Genomic DNA, 16617 nt, shown 5'->3' on the forward strand with positions numbered 1-16617 from the left:
AAAAATAAAAAAAAAGAAGTGGCTTTCTCAGTCATGAAATTTTCTTTTCCTCTACCTGGATGTACATGGAATCTATTATGCTCAGTGAAATAAGCCAGAGGGAGAGAGATAGACACAGAATAGTCTCCCTTATGTATGGGTTTTAAGACAAATAAAAGACATTTTTTTGCAATCATTTTCAGAGACAAAAGAGAGGGGGGCTGGAAGTTCCAGCTCTCGACTTGAAGCTCACCACGAAGAGTGATGAGTGCTGTTAGAGAAATAACTATATTGAGAAGTATCCTAATAATGTGAATGAATGAGGGTAGTAGAAAGCCTGTCTAGAGTACAGGCGGGGGTGTGCTGGGGAGGAGGGAGATTTGGGACGTTGGTGATGGGAATGTTGCTCTGGTGCAGGAGGTATTCTTTACATGACTGAAACCCAACCATAATCATATTTGTAATCAAGGTGTTTAAATAAAGATATTAATTTAAAAAGAAACATGAAAATAAAATAAAAGATGTAACGCATGTACCTTTACTCCTATAATATTTCTCCAGCCCTTGAAAAAAAAAGAAAAGAAGTGATGACTTCCTCATGAAGTCAGGGAGAACATTGCTGGGGGCAGGATGCTGAAATGATTTGTCCAACCTGCACAGGGAATAGGACAGGCAGTGTCTGCTCTCATAGAGCTTTATTCTCCAGAGTAAATGATACTGCAGGAAGGAAGTGAAGCTGGTATTTATTTATAAGAGTACTTACCCTGTTCCAGCTTTGTGCCTGAGGGAATTAAAAGAGAAGCAAATCGAATATGAAGCTAGCAGAATTTAAATGATTCCCTTCGTTTCATAGATGAGAAAACTTGAATCCGGGAGAGGTGAAATGAATTCAGCAATAATGGCAAAATCAGGATTGACTCGAAGGATCCAGTTTTATTTATTTATTTATTTTTGGGTTTTTTTGGGCCACACCGGGTGGCGCTCAGAGGTTACTCCTGGCTCTTCGCTCAAAAGTCGCACCTGCTCCTGGCAGGCTCAGAGAACCATATGCTATGCCGGGGATCGAACCCGGGTCCGTCCCGGGTTGGTTACGTGCAAGGCAAACGCCCTACCGCTGTGCTATCACTCCAGCCCAGAATCCCGATATTAGGTCTAAAAACAGTTCCACTGCTGTTCCTATGCCTAATCTGACTTCCTTCTGAGAGCTAAAAGTGGGGTTTATATAACCAGGCACAGCGCAATCATATTAGTGCCTTACAACCACTCCTGTGATAGAAAAAAATCGGCAACTTTTAAAATTCTCAATGCACAAAATAGCAATGCGAAAGAGAGTTTGTTAAAGACGTAGAAGAGTCCAGTTTAGAAACAGAGAGAAACCATATGTTGGAAAGCTGGCAACATATTTCATATTTAGAGAACTTTGGAAAAGTGCTCAGGGTTTTTCCTGCCGCCTAGAACCCGTTATCTTTTACATATTGATTTGATTTGATCAGTGTTCCTAAATGTAATAATACATGATCATTTTACAGGCACGAGGACTACACTTCCCGGCGTACACCGCACTTCTGTCAATTACTCCGCCCTTCGCCCCCGGGCAAGAGCGCCTAACCAGGTGCGCAATGCACTTCGGGACTTGTAGTTTTCTGGAGGGAGAGCGTCCAAACCGTGTACAACGGCCTCCGGGGACGCACCCACCGGAAGTGGCGGTCTTAGAGGTGGAGTCGGGACGGCGCCAGCGGCGGCCGTTGCCAGGAGCCCGCGTTGCCGCCGGAGCCCCGTAATATGGCGGGGAGGAGGAGGAGAAGGCGGCGGCGCAGCATTTACTGAGCCTGTGGGCTTCGTGCTCAGGCCGCCGGGGCGCAGGGAGAAGAGAGCGAGAGGGCCGGGGGAGATCAGGTGGGTGAGGAGACGGGGCGCCTGAGTCGGGCTCGCCCTGGAACCCGGGGTCCTCGAGCTTCCCGCTTTGGGGCCCCGGGTCTGGGGAAGGCTGATGATGCCCACGGCCCGGGGAGGTGATGCTGGGCTCCGCTGGGTGCAGCCGCGCGCTCTGGAGCCTTTTCAAGCGGAGGGAGGGTCTGGGGGTCGCAGGGCTTGCAAGCACCCCCCCTTTTGCAGCTGAACCCCGTTTGTGCTTTCCTGCCGCGCTGCAGGAGAGCGAGGCGTCTGTCTCCAGGGAAACTTGGTCTTTTCTGCACGCAGGTAACCACTGTTTGTTTACCTGGCTTTGTGCCTCTCTTGGGGAAGGAGCTGGAGGCTGACCCAGGCGCCCCCCCCCTTTTGCTGCCTCCTGATGCTGCCAGGTGATGGGGAGCCACTCTAAGCTTCCTTCCATTTGTTTCTAGGACTCGTCCCTTATCTCCCCCACCAACTCCCTATCAAAGCAGCCCACCCTCCCATGGATCCATATTCTGCACGCCTCTCTCTATATGTACCTTTTTTTTAGTTCATTTGAGTCCTGCTGCAATATTGTTTGGGGGGAAGGAGAACCATAGAAACCATAGATTGTCCCCATTTTACAGATGAAGGAATTGAGGCCCAGCGCTGAGTTACTAAGAACATAGAGAGAGAACCTATGTGCCCGAATGAAACACCTTCCCCTTTTTGTCCTACCAGAAGTTGATGTGAGTGGATGGATAAAGATGGGGGTAGGGAGTTGGAGGTACTGGGAGGCGGGTAATGTGGGATAAAGGAACACTTTCAAATCTGTCTGCAATGCTAGGTCCTATCCCAGTTATCTCATGTTTCTGGAAGAGTCCAGATGAGGCACACAGTGCCAGGGCCACCAACCCTATGGGGTTTGTAGACAGATTTCTTTGGAGAAGTGGTAGAATAAAGGGAGGCGACAAGGCATGTCCGAACTGGATGCTGCTAGCACGTTATTAATTCCAGTGGACCAATAATGCCGATGATAAAGTCGTCGGGGCCAGTAGATTTGTGGTTGGAAACACCTTGTAGTTTTGATGCCCTTAAAATAAAATGCTGCTGGCAGGTAATTGGAGTGTGAGAAAGTCCTCTCTTGCTTACTCACAGGGAATAGGGGACACTTTTCTCCTGTGCTCTTGTACAGTTTAGAGGTACTACGTCTGTCAGAAAATAGGGTCATCTTCACAGGCAACTTCTGTCCCTAAAATCCTTTCTTGCTGGCCTCTGGTCCCTCTCCTCTCCCACCATGTTTTTTTTTTGTTTGTTTGTTTTTTTTTACTCTAAATTATTTGATCTATTGACCCAAATACATGTATTCAATACCTTTATCAGGTTCCTACTCTGTGTTGGCACTGGGAGGTGATGACGTGGTGAGCAAGCCTGAGAAAGTGCTTATGGAGCTTCCATTCTGGTGGAAGAAGACAGAAGCCAAGGAAATAAAGACCATCTTTTCGCATAGTGGTAAGTGCCACTAACTTATCTCTGCTACAGGCTTTGTTTTTGGGTTTCTTTTGTTTGTTTGTTTCTGTTTTTTTTTTTTTTTTTTTTTTTAGGGGGGGGATGGACCACACCTGGCAGTGCTCTGGGGTTATTCTTGGCTCTGCACTCAGGAATCACTCCTGGTGGTGGTTGGGGGACCATATGGGATGCTGGAAGATCAAACCCAGATTGCCCACAAACAAAGCAAAGGCCCAACCAGCTTGACTTTGCTCTGGCCCCTTAATGGGATAATCAGGCACCCCTAAATTGTTAGGAAAGGAGCAGAAGGATCCTGTCACAATCTAGGATCATTGGATTACCTCTATGGTTCCCATATTATTAGAGCATGAGTTTGAGTATTTCATGTGTTATCACTTGCCAGCAGTAAGGCATGTGGCATGATATATATATATATATGGCATCTATGTCCTGTTTAAGGTCTGTGAATCAAGGGACCCTATTTATATGCTTTGAATGGAAATAGGATTACCATCAAGATCCTTTATTGCCTTAAATTCCCAAGACCTTAAAAGTAGAATTCCTGTCTTTGCTTTTTTATCCATCGTAGGCAGTATCTTGCATCCATTGGTTCCTATGATGTCTGATGTATGAATAGTTTTCAGTTACTTTGAAGTCTTTCAGCAGAAATAGAGTTTTTGATTTTTGTTTTTGGGCACACCTAGTGATGTTCAGGGCTAACTCCTGGCTCTGTATGAAGGGATAACTCCAGGCAGTGCTCCAGGGGACCATATAGGATACTGGCAACCTGCTAAGCAAGATAACCCATTTGCAAGATAACCCACTTTATTATTACTCTGGCCTGTGTTATTTGAGTTTCTCTTACATTTTAGTTTCTGTATGTTTTAGCTGTTGGGAGAACAGTGTGGATTAAAATTTAGTCTAAAACAAGAGAATGTTTTCCTGGTACTCTGTAGATAAGCCCTGCTAAAGAAAATATTCCTGCATGCCTGAGAGCTCTGGGCTCAAATCCGCTGCAGGAAAGAAAGAAGCAAAAGTATACTCTGTTTTATAATCTGTAGGACTCTATTTCTCTTAAGGAGAGTTCACTGAGTCTTTTCTAGAATCTTTTCTAGAATCTAGTTTTCTAGACTAATTGCCTGTAAAGACTGATGGGTATGCACCTGTTTAGAAGTTTGTAATTTATGAAGCAATGCTTAACTGGCCACACACTTTATATTAAAAAAAAAAATATATATATATATATATATTTAAAGAAAATGCATCACATAGTTGACATAACTGATCATAATACATTTGTTTCAGGATGACAGAAAGCGAAGTTATTTGGGGCTGGAGCGGTAGTGTAAGTGGTAGGGTGTTTGCTTTGCACGAAGCTAACCTAGGACCGACCTTGGTTCGTCCCAGTTGGTCCCCCAAGCCAGGGGCGATTTCTGAACGCATAGCCAGGAGTAAACCCTGAGCATCACTGAGTGTGGCTCCCTCCGAAAGAAAGAAAGAAAGAAAGAAAGAGAGAGAGAGAGAGAGAGAGAGAGAGAGAGAGAAAGAAATAAATTAGAAAATCTAGAATAAAAGGAATTGAAAAAAGAAGAGGAGAGTTCATTAGCAGTTATATTCGTGAAAATTGTTGTATCACCAATAAAGTCATTAATGCAATAACAGAAAGTTTAGAATGCTCTTCTTTTTTTAAAGATAGGAGATACTCTAAAAAAATGTATATTTGTGGCAGTTGTTTGCATAGGCACAGCAAAATATGGAAGAAATTGGAAGGGAAAAAATGTTTGGCCTAAAAACAAGGGATAGGGAGACCTTACCCCTGAAGTATTTTGGCATAAGAAATCACTCCTGGGGCCCGGAGAGATAGCACAGTGGTGTTTGCCTTGCAAGCAGCCGATCCAGGACCAAAGGTGGTTGGTTCGAATCCCGGTGTCCCATATGGTCCCCCGCGCCTGCCAGGAGCTATTTCTGAGCAGACAGCCAGGAGTCACCCCTGAGCCCCGCCGGGTGTGGCCCAAAAACCAAAAAACCAAAAAAAAAAAAAAAAAAAAAAAAGAAATCACTCCTGGCAGGCTCGGGGGACCATATGGAATGCCAGGGATCAAGCCCAGGTTGGCTGCATACAAGGCAAACACCTTCCTTGCTATGCTATCAGTCTGACCTTGTTCACACTCTTGAGGTGTTTACCTAAACCCATTTCTCTGAGGCAGCTCAAGGAATTGTAGGACTATTTCAGTGCTCTGTGGAATTTTTTTTTTTTTTTTGCTTTGTGGAATTTGCCCAGTTATTGTGGTAGATTTTCTCAGCACATTAAAAGTGACCTCTTTAGAAAAAAAAAAGTGACCTCTTTGTTTCTCTAGGATGATTGTGGGAAGATGGAGGAATATGAGAAGTTCTGTGAGAAAAGTCTTGCCCAAATACAAATACAAGAAACATCTTTATCTACAGACAACTTTCTGCCTGGTCAGTCTGAAAGCATCTCACTTATTCGCTTCCATGGAGTTGCTGTGCTTTCGCCCCTGGTAAATACTGATTTTATATCATATTTTATTATAATAGTAGGGACCAACGAGCGAGTATAGCAGGAAAGGTGTTTGTCTTGCATGAAGCTGACCTGGATTTGATCCCCAACATCCTATATGATTCCCCTGAGCATTGCCAGAGTGATCCCTGAGAGCAGAGCCATAAAAAAAGTCCTAGCACAGCCTGGTGTAGCCCAAAAGCCAAGAAGAAAAATGAATAAATAAACAAATAAAAAAAATAATGAACCGTTTGAGCCAGAGAGATAGCACAATCAGGTACGGTGCTTGTCTTGCATGCAACTGGCCCAACTTTTAATCTCTGGTATTGCATAGGGTCTCCTGAGCTCTGCCAGGATTAAGTTCTGAGCACAGCTTGGTATGGCTCAGAAACCCAAAATATAAAAATAAAACAGTTGCTAAGGGAGTTCACAGGAAACCAAAAGAAAGGCTTATCAACTGCAGAAAATGCTTGATCTTTATTTGTGATGAAAGAAATAGAAATGAGTCAGCAGTTGGGGAGGGAGCCATAGTCAAGTAGGGAGGGCACTTGCCTGCACATGGCTGACCTGTGGGTGTGGGTTCAATCCATAGCATCCCATACAGTCCCCTGAGCACTGCCAGGATTGATTCCTGAGTGCAGAGCAGAGGTAACCCCTGAGCACTACCAACTGTGGCCAAAGACACTTCCCCCACTCCTAGTACTACCACCAAAAATGGAAAGAAATGAACTAGCAGTTTTTACTTACTGGATTGACAAAGGATATAATTTCCTTCAGTTGTGGGGGAAAGGTACTGAATAGTACACTTCTGCTGAGAGACTCCATTGTGTGTGTGAAAGGTACTGAATAGTACACTTTTGCTGAGAGACTCCAGTGTGTGTGAAAGGTACTGAATAGTACACTTCTGCTGAGAGACTCCTGTGTGTGTGTGTGTAAGAGTGAAAGGTCTGCACTTCTCCTAAGAGACTCCCGTGTATGTATGTGAGTGTGTGCACAATTTAGTAGTCAGCAGATTTTAAAAGAAAGATTTTGAGCCTGCAGTTTTATCCTGGGGACTCTCTTATAATCACACATGTCTATATTGCGAGAAAAAAGGCTTTGGGATATAGTTGCATTGTTTAAAATAACAAAAGTAGGGGCTGGAGTGATAGTATAGCAGGCAAGGCACTTGCCTTACACCCAGCTGACTCAGGTTTGGTCCCCAGCACCTTATGTGGTCCCCTGAACCTGTTAGGAGAGATCTTTGAGTGCAGAGCCAGGAGTAAGCCTGAGCACCCCTGGGTGTGGCCCCCAAACCAAAAATAAAATAGCAAAAGTAGCTAAACGTGCACTATTGGTGGGCTAGTTTAACTGTGACACATCTTAGAGAATCTCAGACTGCCATGGAACAGTGAGGATGGCAGGTGAAAATGACTTGTAAGTCTCGCTCCAGAGTCTGACCTTGGAGCCAATGCAAAGCCTTGTTTAAAGCCATCTGGCCTGGCTTCACGTAACTGCTCTGCCACTTAACTGTGGGCAAACTTGCAGGCCGATTTTTTTCTCTAAAGTCAGGTTAAGGATAGCGTCTTCAGGTCCGGAAGATCGCCGAGGGATGCTTCATGCGTGCTTTGCACATGGGATGCCAAGCTTCAGTTCCTGGCACCACATGGTCTATTGAACACTGCAGTGTGCCACTCCCAAGTGCTGAACTTGAGCTCTGCTGCTAGCTGCACTCCTTCCTATATAGAGCCTACCTTCGGGAAGTGGTTTTTATGGGACCCGAGAGCCATTCCCAGTGATTCTTGTCTAACCAAGCTAGCAATTCAGGGTTAAAGCTCCAGGGGGGTGCTGTCACGGCCCACCGGGATCACCTAGGATTCCTAGGACAACACCAGTGATGCTTACGAGGCTGTTGTGTTGCTGGGACTTGAACCCAGGTTGGCCATGTCCAACCTTAGTTCCTAGTCCCCTTGTAGGACTATGTTGAGGATGAAATGAACAAATAAACATGCAAAATGCTGGGCACAGTGCCCAGATCACAGGAGACATGTAGTCTGTGTTACTGTTTGTGCTTTCAAATAAATCTCTAGGGAAGGGGACGAAAGGAAATGTGTATGACTTTGTTGCTAGTCAGAACGTAAGTATTGGGCCCGGAGAGATAGCACAATAGTAGGGTGTTTGCCTTGCATGCAGCTGATCCAGGAGGACGTGGTTCGAATCTTGGCATCACATATGGTCTCCCATACCTGCCAGGAGCAATTTCTGAGCACAGAGCCAGGAGTAACTCCTGAGTGCCGCTGTTGGGTGTGACTCAAAAACCAAAAAAAAAAAAAAAAAAAAAAAAGAATGTAAATACTGAGAGTGAGCTAGCTGTAATCTTTTTTTTTTCCTTTTTGAGGGGAGTGGGTACACCTGGCGGCACTTTAGTTAGTCCTGGCTCTGCACTCCTGGCAGGCTTTTGGGACCATATGGGATGCCAGGATTCGATCCACTGTCCTTCTGCATGCAAGGCAAATGCCCCCACCTCCATGCTATCTCTCCTATCCTTCTCTTTGTGGTTTTATGTACATATGTGTGTATATGATGATATGCCTTACTTTGTTTTGAATGCTGAATCATGAAAATTGAAGATATGTGGGCTAGAGAGATAGCATGGAGGTAGTATGTTTGTCTTGCATGCAGAAGGATAGTGGTTCGAATTCTGGCATCCCATATGGTCCCCCGAGCCTGCCAGGAGCGATTTCTGAGCATAGAGCCAGGAGTAACCCCTGAGTGGTGCCAGGTATGACCCAAAAAACAAAAACAAAAACAAAAAAAAAAAAAAAGAAAAGAAAATTGAAGATATGTGATACTGCTCTAGATAGTTTAATGTCCCTAAATCATTTAGTCTATTTTGTTTGTTTTTGTTTTTGGGTCACACCTGGCAGCGCTCAGGGGTTACTCCTGGCTCCATGCTCAGAAATTGCTCCTGGCAGGCTCGGGACCATATGGGATGCTGGGATTCAAACCACTGACCTTCTGCATGAAAGGCAAACACCTTATCTCCATGCTATCTTTCTGGCCCCAAATCATGTAGTCTTGACATTGTAGAAATTAGGTTATTCTTTTTTTTTTTTTTTTTTTGGTTTTTTTTGGGCCACACCCGGTAACGCTCAGGGGTTACTCCTGGCTATGTGCTCAGAAGTTGCTCCTGGCTTGGGGGACCATATGGGACACCGGGGGATCGAACCGCGGTCCGTCCAAGGCAGCGCTGGCAAGGCAGGCACCTTACCTTTAGCGCCATCGCCCGGCCCCCGAAATTAGGTTATTCTACATAAAACACCAGATAGTAGTCACACCTTAAGGAAATGACTATTAGAATGAGGATCCAAGAGTTTTTTCTATTCAAATATAGCCATTTGTGTTCAGTGTCATTTATGCTTTCCTAATCCAGATTCAGTCAACATTTACTTGTTATAAAAATGTTTTAATCTGGGGGCCAGAGAGATAGTCTGGAGGTAAGGTGTTTGCCTTGCATGCAGAGGGTCGGTGGTTCAAATCCTGGCATCCCATATGGTCCCCCAAGTCTGCCAGGAGTGATTTCTGAGCACAGAGCCAGGAGTAACCCCTGAGCGCTGCCGGGTGTGACCCAAAAACCAAAAAAGAAAATGTTTTAATCTTTTTTGGGTTTGTTTTTTGGGCCACAACTGGCAGCGCTCAGGGGTTACTCCTGGCTTTGCATTCGGGAATCACTCTTTACAGGCTTGAGGATCTATATGGGATGCTGGTGATTGAACCTGGGTCAGCCACATGCAAGGCAAGTGCTTCATCCATGGTACTATTGCTCTGGCCTACTATCTTTTTTTTTTTTTTTTGGTGGGGGGGCCACACCCAGTGATACTCAAAGATAACTCCAGGGTCTGCAGTCAAGCATTACTTCTGTCTGTACTTGAAGGATCATAGGGATACTGGGGATCGAACTCAGGTTGGCAGTGTGCAGGCAAGCTTTCTACCTGCTGCACTATTGCTCTGGCTCCCTCTGGCCCAATACTGAGCCACTCTGACTTCATCATTTATTTATAAGCCAACGCCGATGTTTGTGGTCCTTATTCCATTTTTTATATTGTATTTGAAACATGAATCTATCAGTTTGGGATAATCTTTTTTGGGGGGGGGTCACACCCGGCGATGCTCAGGGATTTATACTGGCTCTGCACTCAGAAATTGCCCCTGGCATGCTCAGGGGACCATATGGGATGCCAGGATTTGAACCACCATTTGTCCTGGGTTGGCTGCTTGCAAGGCAAATGCCTACCGCTGTACTATCTCTCTGGCCCTGGAATAAATCTTGACTCCCTTACATGGTCAAACTTCAGAGAACCTAGTTATTAAGATTAATCCATTATAAAAAGAGAAAATGCATAAGAAGCCTTTAATTTTGTAGTCATAATATTTTTTATTGGAGGATACAATGAAATGGAACAAATTATGCATCCTGATTTTGTAGGCCAATAAAAACATGACCAGTTTCTTTTTATCATTAGACTTTAGGGCATTTTTTTGAGGCACCAAAGAAGTAAAGTGTATATTGATTAAATGATTAAGGATTGGGAAATAACCATCCAGATGAAGGAAGGAAGATATATTACCAAATAAAGTTTACCTATGGTCAGAGACATGGGGTAGTGGGGGTGAAGGGGATGAAGAGATGAAAAGTTTTTCTCTAGTTTTTTTTTTTCTAGTTTCAGAGCATTTGATAAGTGACCAGTTTGATTTTTTGTTTGTTTATTTGTTTTTGTTTTTTGTGGGTGCCATACCTGTTGGTGCTCAGTGGTTACTTCTTGGCTCTGTACTCAGGAATCATTCCTGGTGGGCTTGGGGGACCAGATGGGATGCCAGGGATCAAACCTGGGTTAGCCTCACGCAAGGCAAACACCCTACCCATGTAGTATTGCTCTGATTTGTTTTGTTTTGTTTTTATGGTGCCAGAAATTGAACCCAGGGCAAGTGCTCCACTGCTCAGCTGCCTCCAAGCCTTTTTTTCTTTTTGATACTTCTATCTCAATTAAGAACAAGTTATGTATAATAAATAGCTCTTATTTTTTTTTTTTTTTTTTTTTTTGGTTTTTGGGTCACACCTGGCAGTGCTCAGGGGTTATTCCTGGCTCCAGGCTCAGAAATTGCTCCTGGCAGGCACAGGGGACCATATGGGGCGCCGGGATTCGAACCGATGACCTCCTGCATGAAAGGCAAACGCCTTACCTCCATGCTATCTCTCCGGCCCCAATAGCTCTTATTTTTGTTGTTCTTTTGGCTATACCCAGCAGTTGGGTCTTACTCCTGGCTCTGGGGTACTTCCTGGTATTCTCACACCAACCATGCATGGCTCTCTTTTTGTTAGTTTGTTTTGGCTTCAGGGCTACAGCCAGCTGGTGCTGCACTCAAGAATCATTACCTGGCCATACTTGGGGGACCACATGAGGTGCTGGAGATAGAACCCAGATTGGCAGTTTGCAAGGCAAGTGCCTTACGTGATGTACTATTTATTGCTCCAGCCCAAGAAAATGCAGAGCTCTTAAGTGTTAGAGTTTTAGGAGTTAGTGTTTTTTTTGTTTTTTGGTTTTTGGGTCACATCCAGGTAACCCAGCTCAGGGGTTACTCCTGGCTCTATGCTCAGAAATCGCTCCTGGCAGGCTCGGGACCATATGGGATGCCGGGCTTCGAACCAACAGCCTTCTGCATGCAAGGCAAATAAATGCCTTACCTCCATGCTATCTCTCCGGCTCCAGGAGTTAGTGTTTGCCTTTCATACATCATAATATCATTCCGATTTTATGACATGCTTGTGTTTGTACATAATAATCACCTATGTTATTTTACAGCTTAATATTGAGAAAAGAAAGGAAATGCAACAAGAAAAGCAGAAAGCACTTGATGTAGAAGCAAGAAAGCAGGTTAACAGGAAGAGAGTTCTACTGACTCGTGTCCAGGAGATTATTGAAAATGTTCAGGTGTGTACCTTAAACCTTTTTAACATACTAAGAACTTATATGGTGATTACCAATGGAAAAAAGGGGGTGGGGATGAATAGGTGTAGAATTACATATTAATTATAGAGTCCTGGATGGTGGTAGATGATGATGGAGAGGCCTTTCTCCGAATGCCCGGGCCAGGCGCCTGCATCCCCTTCCAGCTGGCGGGTCTCAGGGTTCAGGGTAGCAGTGAGGAAATGACCCACAAGCAGGCAGTAGAAGTCAGGAGACAGCAGCTTTATTAATAATAGGCCACATGTGTGGCTTCTATGTTAAACCTTTTTTTTTTTTTTTTTTTTTGGTTTTTGGGTCACACCCGGCGGTGCTCAGGGGTTACTCCTGGCTGTCTGCTCAGAAATAGCTCCTGGCAGGCACGGGGGACCATATGGAACACCGGGATTCGAACCAACCACCTTTGGTCTTGGATCGGCTGCTTGCAAGGCAAACACGGCTGTGCTATCTCTCCAGGCCCTATGTTAAACCTTTTAAGCAGGCTCCATAAGCAGCCCTTGCATTTCAAACCTATTTCTCTTATCCCTCCATGCTGCCAATTCCCCCTGAGGTTTTTTTCTCAGTCCTCTGACCCCTCAGGCAGCCCCTTTGTTACCTTCCAGACACCCCTCCCAGAAGTGGGCAGGTCTGCCTCTCCAGTTGAGATTAGCATTTTGGCCTGGGAGAGGTTATAAATAGGTAAGGGGGTCTGTGTTTAGAAGTGAATGGAAGTTTCACCATTTCCCAGAACTCTGTTACTAGTTAATTACCAATATGCTTTAATGTCATTGTTTGAGAAGCTCTCGCCTGACTTCTCAGGAGTAATATTTGAAGTATTCCATTTTATCTACTCTGGAAAATTCCCTTGCTTGCAAATGCTTAGATCAGAGGGTACTTAGATAGTGGAGCCCAATATTGAATATACTTTCGTATTGTCTGTGTCTTATGACTCAAACATTCAATTCTCAGTGACACAATGGTAGAATTGGACATTGTGTTTTTGTCTCTGAACTGATTACTCTATTGACTCAATGACCTGATTCTTCTCTGTTTGTGAGTCACTGCCTGTAAAATCACCCCCATTTGTCATATCTCCAAGCCCAGGTGAATGAGTCTGAATCAGGGTCACACATGAAATAATCCAGACCAGGCTGAGGGTGAAACACAGATACCGTATTTTCTGTGTATAAGATGACTTTTGAAACAAAAAAAGTCAACTGAAAATCGGAGTCGTCTTATACGCCAAGTATATCTCGCAAAACGTTTCACTATGCTGCTAAACTAAAATCGTCTGGATATTGCCACAAAACGAATTTTCCAACTCGGTCCTGCACCAGTCACTGCAAGGCTGCTCGGACTGCCTCTCTAACTCAGCCAATCCAAGCAGGCTTTTTATGCATGCAAATTAGACAATGTTCTGGACCCGATTCTACACTGTAAAAAGCCTGCTCAAATTGGCCAGAGTCAGAGAGGGAGTCTAAAATTAGGGGGTCGTCTTATGCGCCTGGTTGTCTTATACACAAGAAAATACGTAGTCTGGCCATTTTATACCTACTATCTCCACTAAGCTGCCTTCCAGAACTGTTTTTATTGAGTTACAGGTACCACCACCAGGGGGGCAGCTATCCTGTCAGACCCAGGTTTACATATAAGACAATTTTTGTTTTGGGTGAAACCAAGTTGTAAACAAACAGACACAAAGGTAACAAGAGATAATCTTTGTTTTGGGTAAAATAGGGTGCCCCCAGTTCATTTGTTGGTGAAAATTCTACTCTTAGATACATGAATGCAACTTAGATTTATTTAGTTTAATTTAAATTAATCATGATAGGGGCCGGAGAGATAGCATGGAGGTAAGGCGTTTGCCTTTCATGTAGGAGGTCATCGGTTCGAATCCCGGCGCCCCATATGGTCCCCGTGCCTGCCAGGAGCAATTTCTGAGCCTGGAGCCAGGAATAACCCCTGAGCACTGCCGGGTGTGACCCAAAAACCAAAAAAAAAAAAAAAATTAATTATGATAATTTTGTTTTAAATGATGAAGACAGGGTCTCAATCATTTCACTTAAAAAAAATGGGGCCAGAGATAGTACAGCTGGTAAGGCAGTTGCCTTGCATGTGGCCAACTCTGGTTTGATCTCCAGCATCTATATAGTTCCCCAGTGAGTAAGCCTTGAGCTTTGCTGGGTGTGGCCCCAAAACCAGAGAAAGAAAAAGAGAAAATCATGATAATGAACAAATAATTTTTGCTAAAACCAGCACTTGAGGCTTGTCCTCAGGGTTGGAGTGATAACACAGTGGGTAAGGCTTTTGCCTTAAACATGGCCAATCTGAGTTTGATATCTAGCATCCCTTTTTCTTTCTTTTTCTTTTTTTTTTTTTTTTTTTTGGTTTTTGGGTCACACCCGGCAGTGCTCTGGGGTTACTCCTGTTTCTACGCTCAGAAATCACTCCTGGCAGGCTCAAGGGACCATATGGGATGCTGGGATTCGAACCGCCGTCCTTCTATATACAAGGCAAACAAAGCCTTACCTCCATGCTTTCTCTGGCCCTGGCATCCCATCTTGTCCTTGAGCACTGCCAGGAGTAAGCCCTGAGTGCCACTGGGCTGACCAACCTCCACTAAATAAATAAATAAATAAATAAATAAATAAATAAATATTTTAGGGGCTTATGTTTTATATAATTCATACTAGATGGCACATGTCTTTTGAAATTTAGGGTAATTTGTGCCTTCATTTCTCTTTGTGTAGTAGATTTTAATTTGCAGATTACAGTTTTTTTAAAACTTGATTGATTGGTTTTTGGGCCACACCCAGCGGTGCTCAGGGTTTATCCCTGGCTCTGCACTCAGAAATTGCCCTTGGCAGTCTGGGGGAGCATATGGGATGCTGGGAATTGAATCCAGGTCTGTTCCGGGTTGACCATGTGCAAGGCAAATGCCCTACTGCTGTGCTATCTCTCTGGCCCCTGCAAATTATAATCAATGCGAATATTTATTTTAATAAAAGAATATGGGGCCGGCAAGGTGGCGCTAGAGGTAAGGTGTCTGCCTTGCAAGCGCTTAGCCAAGAAAGAACCGTGAATTGATCCCCCGGCGTCCTATATGGTCCCCTCCAAGCCAGGGGCAATTTCTGAGCGCTTAGCCAGGAGTAACCCCTGAGCATCAAATGGGTGTGGCCAAAAAATTTAAAAAAAATAAAAACAGAATATATAGTTTTTAACAGGGGGCTGTAGAGTTATGACATTCTGGTTCTTTCCCAATTTTGAAATTCCAGTGGCACCTCATTGTTGGCTCCACTGAGGGAATATATCAAATCTACTGCTACTGAAGTACTGTTGAGTGTGAACATTTTCTCTGTTGAAAAGAGCCTGTGCCATGCTCATCTGTAGAATGAGATGGAGCTAGAAAAATTTTATATATTGCTATTAGATTTCTCTATTGCTTCACCTTAAAACCTGAGACTTAGCAAGAAGAATGGTTTTTTTTTTTTTATCGGTTTTGTATTTATTTATTGATTCATTGATTGATTGGTTTCTGGGCCACACCCAGTGGCATTCAGGGGTTACTTTGGGCTCTGTATTCAGAAATTGCCCCTGCCAGCAGGGGGACCATATAGGATGCTGGGAATTCAACCGGTCGGGTCTGGCAAAAAGTTTTTTTTTTTTTTTTGGTTTTTGGGCCACACCCATTTGATGCTCAGGGGTTACTCTTGGCTATACGCTCAGAAATCGCCCCTGGCTTGGGGGGACCATATGGGACGCCAGGGGATCGAACCGCGGTCCGTCCTAGGCTAGCGCAGGCAAGGCAGGCACCTTACCTCTAGCGCCACCGCCCGGCCCCTGGCAAAAAGTTTTTAATTACAGATTTTTATTGCTTTTGTTTGTTTTGTTTTGTTTTTGGGCCACACCCAGTGGCGCTCAGGGTTTACGCCTGGCTATGTGCTCAGAAATTGCTCCTGGCTTTTGGGAGGCCATATGGGACGCCGGAGAATCGAACCGTGGTCTGTCCTAGGTTTAGTGCTTGTAAGGCAGATGCCTTACCGATAGTGCCACTGCTCCAGCCCCTATTGCTTTTTTTCTTTTAATCTAATTGGAATACAAAAATAAAGCTAATTTAAAAGTTCAAATATGACATGTGAAACATTTTAAGGAAATAATAAGCTTTACTTACACCCATGAAATTTTCTTGGGCTTAGTGAGTATTGCATCCTTTCTATGTTGTTATAGAGGAGGCACATCTCTGTGTACTGTTTAGTGTATAGTGCCTGGAAACCATCTTTTGTCTTGGGATTTGTCAGGTTAAACACAAATGCCATATGGTCTAAGGAAAAACAACAATCTAAAAATATCCAGAGTTGCGAGTCTAGTATTTAGAGCTATACAATTAGAATCTGCTATTTAATCTTCAAAAGCCATCCACATTTATTTTTTATTCTTTTGAAAAGTTGAATTACTTCAACACAAAATGCATTGTTTTTCCTCTTGGTTTTTCAGTTCATACAATTTTTCTTTCCTTTTTTGCGGGGGAGGGTTGGGCTACACTCAGTGGCACTCAGAGGTTATTAAGCTCTGTATGCAGAAATCACTCCTTGCAGGCTTGAGGGATCATATGGGATACTGAGAACTGAATCCGAGTTCATCCCGGGTTTGTCCCAGTTCCATCCCAGATCCATCCTATATGAATTCACTTAGATATTAATTCATCAAATATTTTTGTTTTGCTTTTTCTAAAACCCAGAAATAAGTTGCTGAGATAGG

At 44.0% G+C, this 16617-nt stretch overlaps 1 protein-coding gene across 3 annotated transcripts in view; it reads left to right on the forward strand.

Annotated features, from left to right (window-relative positions):
* The first annotated feature begins 1710 nt into the window (after nucleotides 1–1710).
* Nucleotides 1711–16617, forward strand: part of CCP110 (centriolar coiled-coil protein 110) — a 37646-nt gene continuing 22739 nt past the window's right edge. For all 3 annotated transcript variants that reach the window (XM_049789091.1, XM_049789092.1, XM_049789093.1), the window contains exons 1-4: nucleotides 1711–1875; nucleotides 3235–3363; nucleotides 5718–5879; nucleotides 11719–11847. In XM_049789091.1, the coding sequence (XP_049645048.1) occupies nucleotides 5733–5879; nucleotides 11719–11847 (276 nt within the window). In that variant the 5' untranslated portion in view covers nucleotides 1711–1875; nucleotides 3235–3363; nucleotides 5718–5732. The remainder of the gene's footprint in view (nucleotides 1876–3234; nucleotides 3364–5717; nucleotides 5880–11718; nucleotides 11848–16617) is intronic.

This window comes from Suncus etruscus, chromosome 15 (genome assembly GCF_024139225.1).
Source record: "Suncus etruscus isolate mSunEtr1 chromosome 15, mSunEtr1.pri.cur, whole genome shotgun sequence".
NCBI classification, from domain to species: Eukaryota; Metazoa; Chordata; class Mammalia; order Eulipotyphla; family Soricidae; genus Suncus; species Suncus etruscus.